This window comes from Enoplosus armatus, chromosome 1 (genome assembly GCF_043641665.1).
Source record: "Enoplosus armatus isolate fEnoArm2 chromosome 1, fEnoArm2.hap1, whole genome shotgun sequence".
In the NCBI taxonomy this organism is placed as follows: domain Eukaryota; kingdom Metazoa; phylum Chordata; class Actinopteri; order Centrarchiformes; family Enoplosidae; genus Enoplosus; species Enoplosus armatus.
Window position 1 is genome coordinate 15,581,642 of NC_092180.1, and position 15,725 is coordinate 15,597,366.

Consider the following 15,725-nt stretch of genomic DNA (forward strand, 5'->3'; position numbering starts at 1 on the left):
ACACAAGCCTGTTAACACTTAATATGAAAAAGATCAAAGTCATCTTTTGTGCAGTGGGAACAAAGAGGAAATGCTGCAACGGGTTTTAAGGAAAGTTGAAACACAAGCTTGAGTAAGATGACCTTTTCAATACAATATCACAAAAAGGCTAACCTCTTTATTTTCCCTTCATGTGCCCTTTATGTAATAGCAGAAAATAGCACAGGCAGTGACAGGTGGAAATCTGCCTGTGTAATTTGCTTATGACAGGATCATTACTTAAGGATTAGTGAAATGCACTACAGAGCTCATTCAGCCATTGTCAGAACTGTGTCCTTGAGCAGATTCATAAGCCCACTGGATTGTTTTTACGATAACATTCACAATAAAAACAGGAGGATTTATATCAAAAGGAACATGTTATAAAAACTTTCTTTGCATCTTTACATCAATAACTTTACTCAAAACAGACACACACACACACACACACACATACCACAATGATTCAGATATTTATAAAAAAAAATAGAGAGAATGTTTTCAGAGTAACAAAAATCAAAGAGGTCATTACAGAAAAGTTCAGAAATCATATTAGGCTCCCTGTGGTGTCAAGAATGCCAATGTGATTAAAAACAGATGGAATAACAGCAACACTGGTGCTTGGAGCTCAATCTGCAAACAGGAAAGTCTAACCTCAACAGGCAGCCTCTTTCCCTTAATCATTCCCAGACTCCCACTTGTTATTATTTCAACCCAGTCTCAGAGCTGAAGCAACCAGCCAGTAAAAATAAATTCAAGGCTGAAAAAAACTTTTTCTGCCATACCGTTTCATTCTCTGTCAGAGAAAGTTTTTAAATTGGCATAACTTTTTTGTTTGTATAAGGTAGCATGACAAGTGTGTTGAAATTTTAAGTTTAAAACACAAGTTAAGTCACTTGAATTGCATTATTAAATTGCACTGTCACATAGCTTTAACTGATGTAATGGAAAATCAGAGAGAGGAGCCTCAGGCACATGCACACACACACACACACACACAGACACACACACAGACAGGAACACAGTGCTTTTATCTTATGATAAATACAATTATAGACACAAGGACAGTCAGATGGACAAACAGACTGAGACCGTCAGTGGGATACACTCACACACACACACACTCACACACACTTCTTCCAGCTCTTCTCTGTCTAATACACACACATTCTTAAGGAGACTACTCACCGATTTCCCGTTGTAGTAATACATTAAAGAGTTACTGCCCATTCCAGGGACAGGGTAGGCGCAATACATTATAGCTTTAACAGCAGTTTAAGTGATGAAGGTACACTACAGCAGCACACTGGCTTTCTCTCTAGACATACATCCAAACCGCTCAAAAGGGACTAATAATTCTTGCAGTACTGGCCTCCACACACGACCCACTCAGAGGAAACTTATGCAAAGCAGGATCGTACCATTGTACACTGTGGGGAGGGGTGGCTGTCAGAAGGGAGTGGCTCATGTGGTACATCCCTCTCTTAAGCCTCTAAGTGCTGAGGCAAAGAGGAAAAGGACGAGGGGGAAGGGAGGCGACGGGGAGGTGGGTATAGAAAAGATAAAGGGAAGTGGGTGGGACAGAAAACAAATGTGTGAGCGGATTTAGAAAGAGAGAGAGAGAAAAAATGTTTAATTCCAAGCATAAAAAATGCAGATTTTCTACAGGGGAACCCTAACAAAGTGGAACTAAAATAATTTCATTCTAAGCAGGATTTCATTAATATATGTAATTAAAAGGCAACCAAAGAGTGCATGAATAAGTGAGCCTGTTCTCTTCCACACATTTTAATCCCGAGTGTCTAATCTTTTTGTTTTTGCGATGATTAAATGAGTCTACAGGCAGTGAGGTAAAATATGGCTTTTTGTAAGAAGACAACCATCTGGCAACACATTTTACCTGCTCCCACACACACACACACACACACACACACACACACACACATCCACACATACACACACACACACACACACCAATTAGGAGTCATTAGTGAGAGAAAGTGGAAGCTCAACATGTTTGGGAAATAACTGCTCAAATCCACAAATCCAAATCCAGGTAATGAGAGGGGGGGAAAAAAGATGGACAAACAACGTATTTATGAAATATGAAATATGAGAGTTTTGTTGTGGGCAGAGTGAGACCTTTGGCTAAGAAGTGGCGGTAAACACAGTTGTAAAGCATGCAACAGCTGCAAAGGGGGCTGGCTCGTGACGTCGGAACATGAAAATAATGCTCCATTTCCTAAACCCTGGGGGCCTCAGCCGGGGGGGGGCAAAACATCGACAGCCATTTCACCATGGTTTACTGTTACTGCAAGCCACACAGCTCCCCATTACCTTTATCATGTGGGGGAGAGGGGAGGAGGGGAAAGCAAAGGAGAGGAGAAGAAAGGAGAGGAGGAGAGGATAGATACCATATTCCAGTGAGAGGCCGGTCTGTGCAGTCTAACTGGAGCCTTTCATGTCTACCACTCGAAGCTTCCTGGACTAGACACAGGCCTGTAGACTCATTGAGAACATTATTGTTATAGAAAGATGAAAGCTTCCACTTCCCTAAGAAAACTAGGCCTTTATTATGCTTTTCCTTTTAGTACTGTTATTATTTATCCCCCTTTCTTCTCCAGGACTCTTTTAAACTCGTCCAAAACACCGGCTCTACATGCGGTTACCGTTTTATATCTGGCACCGTTTCAAGTTGATGCTTTAAGGAAAATGGTAATGATAGAAGTGTTTGAAGGGGTCTAAAACAAGTCCAGACACACACCACAGTGTTGTGGGGAAAAGACATGAAAGCAGGGAGAAATGGGCATTCATTTGGGAAATCATGCACACATCATCATAGCAGTGCTGGCTGACTCAGGACGCTGCCAGCCCATTTCTTTTAATACTGACTCTGCAGGAGACACAGTGAGAATGTTTCTGCATTTAAAGTAGTGGAAAGGTTTTATTTAATTAAACTTCATGAGTCAATGATCATAACACAGGTCACAGACAAAAAAACAGTCTGCTTCAGTCGAGGACAGAGGTTTTCAAACTATGAGGCAAGTGAGTAGAAGCGTGGAGGGAGAGACGTGAGGCAAAGAGGTGAAAGGGACAGGAGCATGGCGGTGTTGTAAAAACAACAGGAAGTTAGTTATTGTATAGCAGTGGCTGTGACACACAGCTCATGAAGGCAGTTAAGGTACTTTAAAACCCATGGCGCCCAATTGCTGCAATTTGCGTCAAAAGTTGTACTCCTTGTCAGAGTCATAACTCAGTCAAATCTGAACACACAGACATGATACACATATTTTTGATTCAGTGTGACTTTAACTTTCCTAGGATATTGCTATCTCTGTTATGTCTATTGTGAATAAACGCCCCTAAAAATCAGAACTACAGAACTTGTCTGAGAATTATCACGATTTCAGTTTTCTTCAGTATCAAAGCAATCCAATAACTGTCTATACACCCATGGGTACACTGCAAACAGAACTGCTAAAAGCTTATTCTGAATACTTTTAATGGTGCCAATTTGCCAAAATGTAAATAAACATAGACTAAAAAAAACAAGTTTTAGCCCACAGCTAACTCACTTATGCCATGGAAACATTATACTTGCTGTTTATAACCTTCTGTAGTTCCAAAAGTAAGAGCATGATTATGTCCAAAATAGAATAATAACAATAATAATAGGAGTTACAAAACTAAAATTACTATAAACTTTTTTCATGTTGAACTATAACATTTCAATATTAAGGCTCAGAAAGTCCCATATATTCTTATATTCCCGGAACAATGACACTCTCCTCGATCCATTCATAAAGACATTTGCCCGGTGTCGAGGGTGTTTGGGCCCACAGACTTTGAAAACCCCTGGTCCGGGATATGAACTCTCAGCTCCACCCAACTGTTCACACCACCCTCTCCAAAGACACTCGAGTCATCACAAGGTGCTTTTCTTGGGATTTGTTTGGGTGTTGAAAAACACGGAGCAAATCCACAGGCTGAGGTCACCCCCTCATCTACGCATGGATTTAGAGATGATGTCATCAGACAGGAAGATTGTTTCCTGTAAGAAGCTCTGGTTCTAATTAGAGACGGCTGACTCGGAGAGTGTGTGTGTGTGTGTGGGGGGGGGTACGATTCAGACCCCCACCCTCCCAAACTCCTGTCAGTATCATGAATGGACTTGCGAATGGATTAGCCAATTAAAAATTAATTAATTTAAGTTTATTTAAGTCTTCCTAGCTGCTGCAGCTAACAGTAGAGACTGTTTGCTACAGGTCTGATGAACTGAAACTTCATAAAAAAGGATCGAACAGCCTCCTGCGCACAAAATCTACTGACGAAACAATCCTACTTTCAGTTTATATATATGTCTCCTGGTAGACAGCAATCACATGAAAAATATTTTATAGCTAGCATTACGGCAGGCAAGGCCTGTTTTTGAGGAAACTAAACTTTCAAGACCTGCAGATATCCTGTAATTGTTCAAGTTTTGGTTATTTGGGCTTTTTAGACTTTTTGTTATGTCAAGTTCTTGTTGTTGATGAAATTATTTTCTTGTTTGCATAAAAATGTTGACAGTTTTTCCACCTCTACTTGTTTATGTCAAAACAAGTCAATTTAGGTAACAGATTAATCAGCTGCCAGCTCATCACTATTACAGATAAATCCCGGCCTCCTGTTTTAGTTGTGTCCCTTGATTTCAAACTAAATTATGATCACAGCAAATACTAAAACACTCAGATCTACTCATCAATCACTGCTTTACAACTGCATGAATTCTACATTTGTTTAGTAAATATTAAGTGGTGAGGTGATTTACAACATGTTTGTTTGGTGTTTTTTAACAAGGGAAAGAGATGCAACAAAGCTTCCCAGCTGGACTCCAAATGGAGACGATGCTGTTCATGGTTGCCGTCTTAACCCCTAAGCTACAGGGTCGCACCAGACTGGCCACCAGAGTAAGCAAAGCTTGGAGGAAATACTGTTGAGCCCACTGCATTACAACAGGCCTTGAGTACGACATACATAAAGATGTCATGAACATTGTCAATAACACTATGAACTGTAAAAACACTCACAACCCTCACAAATAGTTCTGTGACTTCATTGTCGTGTCAATGTCGTGACAGAAGAAGAAGAAAAGCACAAGGGAAACCTGTCTGACCCTGCCGACTGAGTTTACACTCGACTGCTGTAGAAGAACGCGGTCGTGTCACAGCTGCTACAAAACTCTTGACTGACAGCGGTTGTGGACAAGTTCAGGTGAATTCACTTTTGTCTAAGCACATTGACGGGACTCCAACAATGCTGAGAGAGACATTGTGCTTTTTCTCCTTCCCTTCTTCCATCCATACTGATGATGCTCCTCAGCAGCTACACCTGCAGCTCACAGACTGCTGCGCTGCTCCTTGTTGTGTGACGGCAGGACGTGTCAACAAAGTTCTCAATAGGACAGATATCCCCATATAAGAGGCCACTGAGCTTTAATAAATCTGAAATTGAAATGACTGACTGCCGCGTACTTACGATTCTGTCAACCACAGCTGTTAAACACAACGTCTTCTTTGCTCTTAGCTCTCATTAAGCAGACACAGCCACATTAGTTTGCTAAGCTGAAGAAAAAAAGAAGAATATTCTTGTGTAGGGCCTATGTTGGAAATGTCTTAATCTGTAATCTTAACAATATGCTTTAAATGATTTTAAAAAAGGAGAAAAATAAAACTGAATGTTTTCAACAGATTTACTTAACCAATCAATCTAACCAGTTTCACTGCACTAGTTGTTTAAAATGGTTTTATTGTGACCATTCAGCAGTGTCATAGCTTGTTTTAAACATTATTGTTTTAAAACACAATGGACAATAATGTCATATAAATCACATTATAGCACAGATGGTGGTAATCATTAGGCAGCAGTGTTCCTTCCCATTATAGTTTTGCTTTGGTGGATACGTTACATGCATTTATGTATTCAATCATGCTTACAACAAGGCTATAATGATTGGGCACAGCGGCCTTCAAACAATTGCTATTAAAACTTTTTCATAAAGTCTGACAGCAGTAAATGTACGTAGCAAAGTTACTAACTACTTCCATTCCCCAAGCTAGCAGATATAAAACAAAAAAACCTGACTCAGCACATTTTTTGGACATCTGTCCAAAATCATTTGCTGGAAAAACTAAAAACCCTGAAACCTAAAAATGTAGATTTCCTGACAAGCAGTTCACTTTGTTTACATTCTCATGTTCACACAAACAGATTTGTATTGTTTCACATTGTATAAAAAACAATGAAAATCAGAAGTGCACAAGAGAGATGAGAAGAAGTGACGGAGAGAGATGGAGAGATGGAGACTCAGTGGTGGGAAAGTGCAGGATGGATTCCTTACTTTCAGCTGATTTCAAATGATGGGGAGTGATTCTCACAAACATCATTGGGGAACCAGCAATGATATGATACAATACAATATCACACAATTAATGTGACTAAGTCATGTATCGTTCAAGCTTGATGAATTTCTGTCCAGCAGAAACATCACTTTCATGGCCTTTTACAAAACTGCAACATCATCTTTTGTATGTCAGTTAGACAACAAGCTATATCCTTATCACAACTCTGTTCTCTGTTAGGCTTGTGTGTGTGTGAGTATGTAGGTGAAATACTTACAAAAGCAGTGGAACAAAAAATTTACATCTGGGTGTGTTTTAAAAAAGTCTGTATAATGTATTTCTGAATTATAAATAGTTCCGTTTTTAAAGATATCAGAGACATTAACACTGTTTTTACAACGTTCATGTATTTTTGTGTGTCTTAGAAATGAACTACATGATGATGCTCTAATAATTCACTGGTCACCCCATTTGAAATGAGGCACAGGGCAACAGCAAAACAAGGGAAACAAACTAACTGATCACATCCTACACAGAGCAAGAGGGCCACCCACTATCACTATTACGTTGGACTTGTGTGATTTATCCCTCACACACATCACATTACACGCAACCTCTGACCTACAACTGAGTCCTGCAGTTAAGACCCTCAGCGACGACATGAGCTTCATGTGGTTCAATGATGTCCTTTCCAGGTCACAGCAGCCCGCCTTAGATGGTCTCTAAATAATAAACGTTCTACCTTAGTGATTGTTGACAGGCTGTGTTCTTGAGCCTGCCAGCGATCTGAAATCAAGGTTTGCATTAATGCTGTAAACTCACGCAAGCCCTACATGAATAATTTACAACAGGCCAGAATGTGACTAATGACTTTAATCTGTGCATTATTTTCGTACTCTTGTCCTTTTAACTCCTTGCTCTCCTCGCAGATGAAAGGGGTCAGGCCTCTGGCCTGTTTGCCTGTTCCATTATCTGCAGCCTCTAATGTCAGTGGTAAATTTCACCAACCAAGAAAAGATAAACACAAAGCCCAGGGTCCCAGAGGTAGCTGCGGCTGCTCAGCATCATCCACCCGTCAAACCAAGGGTGTCTATCTAATCAGCCATCTGATGAGGCCATCTCTGGGGAGCTCACTAACTGGGGTCAGGTCAGAGCCTAAAACATTGTCTGTCCCTGCAAATAACATACACGACCAGACCTAACAGCAACAACATTATAGAGTACTAACATGTAGAATACACATTATGCAACTTCTAATACACAGAAGTCCCATTCAGCCATGTTTCTACTGTAGAACTAACCCACACAGAACAGCATACTTTTAATAAATAACACATTGATATAGATATGGACTAACTACATCTAACTGACTGAATAAGCCTTTTTCTGCAGTAGTTTAAAGTTATATTAACTGACTTTTGACCATTGATAAAGCCCCGGGCCCTGATAGACCTGATATTCCTTAAAAAGAGTTCACAACCTATTGCCTACATACACATCCAGAAAACACAGAGCAAGGGTACAGGGTGTCCCGGTGAAGTTGCCACTCAATGACAGCAAGTACAACATTCACTAGCAGCTCTGTTGTGTCATCTTGCACTCGGCAGGTAGTCTGAGCTCACTTGCTTGAAATGGCTGCCTTTGGTTTTATATGGGTGGGTTCGATGAGAGCAGCAAGACTAAACCGTACAGTTAATGTGTGCACCAGAGGACCAAAACACTGATCTAAAGGCAGGTGGAAGCTGCTTAGTGCTGCAGAGATGGATTTAACTTTCAGTAAGTTTGCATGCAGCATGAGCAACCCTTACACAGCACATGAAGTTATTTGTTTAATTGTTAATATCAGGTTACACTGGTCAATGTCAGTGCATTGGCAGGCAAACTAACACAAAACTGTAATTTGTACAAAGACCATTCTTCTCATTCTCAGCATAAGTGAATAATGTCAATGTCAACTGATGAGCTTAAAACAAGTTCTATGTCCTTAAATGATAATAAACATTGTGCTCCTCTAGATAAGATTCTTGGGGAAAATCTAATACTAAAATTATTAAGATGAATTTGTTAGAGAATGTCAGTTTACATTTGTGGAAAATGCCTCTGCTAAAAATGTGAATAAACTGATCAAAATTATTTAATTATAATAATAATAATAATTGTAATTATTAAATAAAATTATAAATAAAATCTCAAATTGATACACAAAAAGTGAGATTTTTATAACTAAATTCAGCTGGTTACAGCCTGTGCTGCAACAGTTGAAGTCATTTTTGGACATGCAGAAATGCTATTTCAACAAAGAATATGTAATTTCTTATATTTTCAAACAAATCAGTGATATAAAAGCATAGTTGGGTTTTCCAGGCACTTAAAATGATATATAACCAGAGTAACTGTAGTTTTCAGAAGAATAGAAACTGTGAACAATCATTCAGCTGGCAGAACAGAACAAATACTGCTGATTCAAAACAGTTTGGAAAGTCTGACCTCCTTGCAGGCAGAAAAACTGTACTGGCCTTATTATTCACCTAATGTTTTCCTCTCCTAACCTGGCTTTGTTCATCATGCTTGTGGTTGGATTTGGCTGCACCATGAAATAATGACACACTCTGTCTTGTGACTCATTAATAATTACAAAAACAAAAATCAGTGGACTTTCCAGGATGTCATGGAAAATGTATGCATGTGCATTTATTTATATTCTTTAACCCTCCCAGTGTCAATGCTAAATTAATTTGTTTGTGTTTTTACAATATCAGAATAACAAAAGGCAAAAATATCAAATGTGCAGCTTTATACCATTCGGCTATGTGGCCCTAAAATCTAATTTTGCCGAGAGACGTATGAAGGCCTGGGGTGATCCTGGCTGTTTACATAAGGCTTTACTGATGCATTTCATCCACAGTCTATTCACCAAGCCCTATTGCTATGTCCTGACCTGCTGCGGTTCAAATGAAGAAACAGAAAGGAGCTGCTTTCTTAGCAACAGGACCATTAGGTTAGTGTCGTAGTAAAATATTATGATCTCTTGTCTTTGAGCTGTTAAAGACAGATGGATAGACAGCGAGAGAATATATCTTTTGAATGTCACGCACCAGACAGCACTGCAAGGAACATTTCTGGGTCTTAAGATTCAGAGCCTAGAGCAGACTTCCTTTCTTACAGCTCGCACAGTACAAATCTCTCAGAAACAAGGGTGTCTGAGTGATCTGTCAAAAGCAAATGTCAATCTATTTTGTCATCCACACTCAGGGTTCTCGCTTGCAAAAGTCCCTGAGGGGTGCTGAATCTCAGCCCACCACTTTCTTTCTCTCATCCTGCAGCCACACCGTCACCAAAGCCAGGGAGGAAGTGTCACATCAAGCCACTGTGCCTCTGACAAGGGTTTGTGGGGGGGGGGGGGGGGGGGGGGCACTATTTACACAAACAAACTGACATGCACACACACTCACACATACACACCATGCCCTTGCAGCTTCCCATAAATATCCTACAAGATGCAACTTTCCCCCACAAGCCAGAAAACCCTCTCTGCCTCTCTAGTCCGCCTGTCAGACAGGTGCCCACGCAGCTGCCCATCAGCATCCCTCAGCGTAGCAACATGCTCTGTCCTTCGCTCTCAGTTTATAGTTGTCAAATAATGCAGCGAGCCAATTATAGCCAAGGTGTCTACTGTAACAAAAAACAAATGCTTTCATGCTTGAGCTCTTATTCACTATAGCACTTATTCGCTATAGCACTATAGAGCACTATATTCCAAATTTGCTAGCAAAGATTTTTTTGATGTTCCACTCCTGCATTTGGCAAGGCTGGAAAAAAATAGGTTTAAACAATCCTTAAAATAATGGCGGATAATAAGGATTTGTGTATCACACAATTACAACCACATCTGCAGTATCCCATGTCTGCAAGCAGACATCCAGCAGACCACAGAGGAAAGTATGTGTGTGGTGGAGGGAGGAGGGTGTCTGTATATAAGATGAAAAAGCCCTACAAACATTTAAATGTTTGCAATCACCAGCTGGCCTGTCTAGATAGCCTTCACATCCTGGTGCACTGCAGTGTCAAAACCTAAATGCACAGAGGATGTGCTCCCGTAAATATTTTGATTCAGCTCCATCATGTAGTGTACACACACACATCATGCTTTGACTTGCAACTTACATCGCCTGTGTGATTTAAAACTCCGAAATTTATTTTTAGACTGAGGAGCGAGAATACAAGCTGGAGGAAAAAGGGGGATTTGAGAATCAAATAAATAAATAAGAAAATTCCCAGCAGTAGACATAATGATAGGAAGCGTTGTGTTGATTTTTTTTTTTTTTTTTTTTTTTAAATCAAGCAGCTATTCAGGTCTCTGGTGAGGCTCTCACGCTTGCTTACACAAGCAAAAGCTTTCAGTGGCATCTGCAGCTGCATTCATGCTTTACAGGTATGCTGCAGGCTCTTCACACAGCTGCCTCTGGCGGAGTAGCTCTGACTCCAGGTGCACCTTCCCCTCGACACTTCTTTAACACCACCCTCACTACTGCCGGAGTCGGTGCTGGAGACGCAAACATGGGTCTTGGCTGATAACCATCCTTAGATATACAGCAATCACCCTCTGCAACAGTCACTTTACACATGTTTAAGGGCCGTAAGAAGCCCTTTCCACTATCCAACAGTTTATGCCCCCATACCTCACCTATGCTACCTATTAGTCCAATACTAATATCCTAACACCTCCTAAAAGCTGCCAGACAACCTCCCACTCAAACATTTCCACATATGCCACCTATCAAAAACTGGCTTTATGTTTTCCTTTCTCTGTCAGCAGGTTATAAGAGACCTATAGCCCTTTATTCAACACTACCATCTTTATTCTTTCAAATGGGATCAAAGACTAACTGGGATAATTCCTCCAAGCTCCAGGCTTTATCTTCTGAGCAGTGCTGAGTGACAAGAAGAAGCTGTATTTTATCCCATGCTCTGTCACAGTTTTTCCCCATCTTGTATTGTACTGCTTGATTGTACTCTTATGAGTCACAGAACTGCACCTGCGCCCATGTGTTAAGTACTGACAAATAAAAGCCCAGCGTCCATTTACACAACAAAGAGATGTAACCCGCGAGGCAACCATTCTTTGCCTCCCTCCCTCTGTCTGACAAGACCTCAAATATATCACTTACTTAAGAGGAAGGCAGCACACGTTCCTGCTGCTGCCAGAGACTGCTTCTCTCCCTCATGCTCTGACAAACTTCTTTTCAAATACAAATCCAGAAACAAAACACATGACAGCCTTTTATGTTCCACGACCTGTTCCATATTTGATTTCAGAGTAACAGCAGCAGAGGTGACGATTATCAAAGCTCTGAAAGGCAAATCCAGTCTCAGACTCCCTCACCATGGAAAAAAAAAGGAAGAAAAGAAAACCTTTTCATTGTTTAAGGAAAAAGAAGGGTGGGATTTTGGTAAACCAGTTGCTTCTTATTAAAAAGAAAAGAAAAAAAATCATTGTCTTGTACCAGTTCTTGGAATTTAAGGCAAGGCTTAATAAAACCTTTGCCAATCCACCAGGGTTTTAACAATGAACATCTGACTTACTGATTTATGCATATTAATGAACTCCAACACCCCCTGTCTAAGCGAATGCAAGCTGAGCTCCACACTTCTCTGCATCCTAATGGTTTCTGCTCCACCGGGATCATTACCAATAGAAATTTCAGATATTCTGTGCTATTAATCTCTGTCTGTCCTCCTGTTCGGCTACGTAATGACTAATTAAACATCAAAAGAGCAGAGCTGGGGATCCGCTCTGACAGCCTCTCTTTCTCCCAGGAGAGGCTGTGAGGAGGCTAGACTGTGACAGGGCAGCACTGAAAATCAATCACCTCGAGGTGCACATGTATGCACATACACACACATATAACAACAAAAAATATACAGAAGGATGTGCCCTACCGAGACATTTACACACTAATATTAAACAAGCATGTAAACAACAAACATTAAAAGTCAGAACTTTGTAAATTAACAGGCACCACTGGTGTCACTCCACAAAAACAAGTGAATTCCCGGTAGTGATGTCAAGTGATGTGGTGGTGATGTCAAGAGTGCTCTTTGTGTGCAAGTGTTGAGAGGAAGGGCGTGTGTGAGGCATAGATGTGTGTGTGTCTGCTTAAGTAAGCTCACTGTGAAATCTATTTATATGAGAGGTAGATGATCTTCCACTCACAGATGAAGGCAGGCCAGGAGGGACCTTGCGAACCTTTTTTGTTTGTAGAGGATCTGCGGAGAGATGAAAGCACATTTATTCATTCACAGGCAAAAAAAGGTGCAACTATGATTTTGTAAACAAGCCACAACAGAATCTGCTTTGTGGTGTTGTTCTATATAAAGTATTATTTGTGATTAAATTATGATGTTCATATAAACAACCTTTAAAAAGGTCAGACACCCTTATATTGCATTTTCATTAATTCATTTCATTGTAAGGTTCAGATTATTTTAAATATAGTATAAACTACATTTGTCCCAGAAGAGGCAAAAAAGAAAAGTAGAGTATCACAATCACTGAGATGGCACTGACCGATGGGCGGAGGATCTTGTAGAGGACGTCTTCTAGGATTGGCTGCAGTGAAGGAGTATAACGGCGCAGCTGACTTCCCTGACGTAGTCACAGAACTAGGACTCGGCGCTGCGATGTCGGGCCGCACAGACGACTGAAAGAGAAAACAAACACACGCACGCTTAAAACTGCAGCTTCTATTGTCAGAAGTGTCTTTTGGAGTTAAAATAACAACATTATAGTCAGATAGTAATTTCAAGCCCCATCAAGTACATGTTGTCTAGTTGACTATTATATGACTATTTATATTATGCAATTTACATTTAAGCTCTGAACAGTTTTGTCCTAAATAATACAATAGTTAAAAGCCTGCAAGGATTAACAGTGTGTTTACTGTAAATGGCGAATACCATAATGTAAAAATCATAATAAAGATGAAAAATATTGTAATGGGTAATTGTTGAGTAACATATCACATATTAAGTGATACGTGATAAGAAACTGTGTCACAACCTGTGAGAGCTCACCACGTCATCCTTTCACCAATATCTATTTGACCTCTACAACCCCAACTAACTGGGCTAAGAGGCCATTTAAGAGCTTGGTCTAATTAGAGTAATCGGCTGCAGACCAGTATGTGAGTGAGTACCACTCATGTGTAGTAGTTTGTTTGAAAACTCGCCTCACGTGCCCCCCCCTGGAATCCCCCTTTGTAGGCTGAGGATTGACACAGTAACCAGTAACCACGGAGACCTTTCCAACAGCAACAACACGCATGCTGACAAATTCAAAAGTATTCAAAATAAACTGCATTTAGTGTAAATATTTGTAATAAACATATATGAAATGTGCTTTAAAAGAAGATTATTTCTCTGACCTAAAATGTAGGTCATAAAAAAAGTGTCAGAGAATCAAACTCCTGCAGCTTAAATACGTTGCCATTAGTGATAGCAGTTTGAACGCTTTGCATCTCGAGATTGTAAAAAATGTCTTAATGTTATTCCCTCTAAAATTGCTTCGATCAATAAGAAGCATCTTTTTCATTAAATAAGACATTTTCACTGTCTCTGATCAAAAGTGTCTAACTACGTGTGATCTAGAGAAGGCCAAAATTGTTTCTCACTGAACTGCAAAAGCCATTTTCACAACAAGAACATGAGAAATTTGTACCAGAAGTTCTGAAGGGCTCTGACTGCAGAGTCCCAGTCACCTTTGGTTTAATAGTGGATTTAGTTTAATACCTGAGGGGCAGTGCCGAAGGGTTCCTGGATGCTTTTAGTTTCTCAAAGGGTCCAAATTTCAGCCTTGTAAACTCTTTGAAACTAAGATCTGCAGCCCCATGTTGCATCATGTTAAGGCTTGAAGAGTAAGACATTGAAATTAATTCTAAACTTAACAAGAAGCCAATAAAAGTGAGTTACAATGGAGTAAAGTTATGTCACTAAAGTATGGACTCCCAATCCTGTCAAAAACTTGACTGCTGTGTTTGTGGTGGTTATAGTGAAGGGAGCTTTAGACAGGACTAGAGGTATTTACAGAAATCCAGCCTTTATTAAATAAACTCATGGATTCCCTTTTTGAAATCAGTGGAAGAGAGGCAAGGTCTGATTCTAGAAAAATTTAAAAGTTGTAGAAAACCGGACTAAACAACTCTTCTATCCTGAGAGCCAAAACGGACTGCTCACTCTAACACACAGATGTTTCTCAACTCTTTTTCAGACATTCTTACTTGGATAAGATTTTGGATAGGGTTAGAAAATTAGAAAATGTTGTTTGAGTTGTTTTCAGGTCAGCCAGTTTGATTGGTGTAGGGGAATATAGAAGCTCATTTATGGTATCAGAATTGCAAATGGCTCTGCTTTGACAGAAACAAAATGTAGTTGACATCTGATGAGAAACTCACCTGGCAGCCAGATGCTCCAGGATCCCTCCCATAGCCAACAAATGAAGCCCTCTCTGATTTACCTGTAAAAACACAGACAGGACAGTAACAACAATCGTTATCTTTTATGATACTTGAGCACACACCTGGATTAACACAGAATGACAGACTACATACAATCTCCTGATGTTTTGTTCTGCTTGGTGCAAGATGAACACTTCATTTGCTGTAAAATGTTCTTCACTTTATTGACAATGATTTGTATGTAATTGTGCCTATTGGGATCTTTATCATTTATCATTTCATTAATCAGGGTAAGTCCTCACATTAATACCTAATAAGATACAGTACAAGTTCCCTTTCCCCACACATGCTGTCCTTAACCATCTGGTGATTTAGACCACCAGCCGGTCACAACTGAGACCTTTAAAATGTTAGTTTTCCACAAACGCACGAGAGGGGGCTGGATATTGTCATGGGCCTTGTGATATGATTTGATTTTGATGCTATGGTCACAACACAATCACTTCACACACTATCAGTATTACTCAATATACAAATTACATTTGGTGTAAACCAGAACAAACTATAGTGTATTTTCAAGTAGAGTGAATCATCACAAACATGTTTTAGTATTTATGTATTTATGTACCCAGAAATGCACACGTCTTTGTAAAGTGGACTTTAATACACACAAGAGTGAACTGGGTGAGTTTCCCAAGCTGCTGGAAAATAGTGGTTCCTATTCTAAACTGATAAAATATTACTATTAGCAAATCTTAGAGGTGTTGTTCCTTTTTACTGAGGCAAACAGCTCAGTTTTGTTAGTTTTCTTTCACTTTCATCCGCCATCTACTTTGATATTATCTGATGCTGGCTGGAAGCAAAGAGGGAAAGA

General features: G+C 39.9%; 1 protein-coding gene across 1 annotated transcript in view; it reads right to left on the reverse strand.

The window, feature by feature from the left end:
- tcf12 (transcription factor 12) overlaps positions 1–15,725 on the reverse strand; it is a 71,557-nt gene that overhangs the window by 21,466 nt on the left and 34,366 nt on the right. Inside the window, exons 6-8 of the mRNA XM_070905341.1 lie at positions 14,849–14,910; positions 12,967–13,099; positions 12,613–12,665 (exon numbers count right to left, since the gene is read on the reverse strand). Coding sequence (XP_070761442.1) covers positions 12,613–12,665; positions 12,967–13,099; positions 14,849–14,910 — 248 coding nt within the window. The remainder of the gene's footprint in view (positions 1–12,612; positions 12,666–12,966; positions 13,100–14,848; positions 14,911–15,725) is intronic.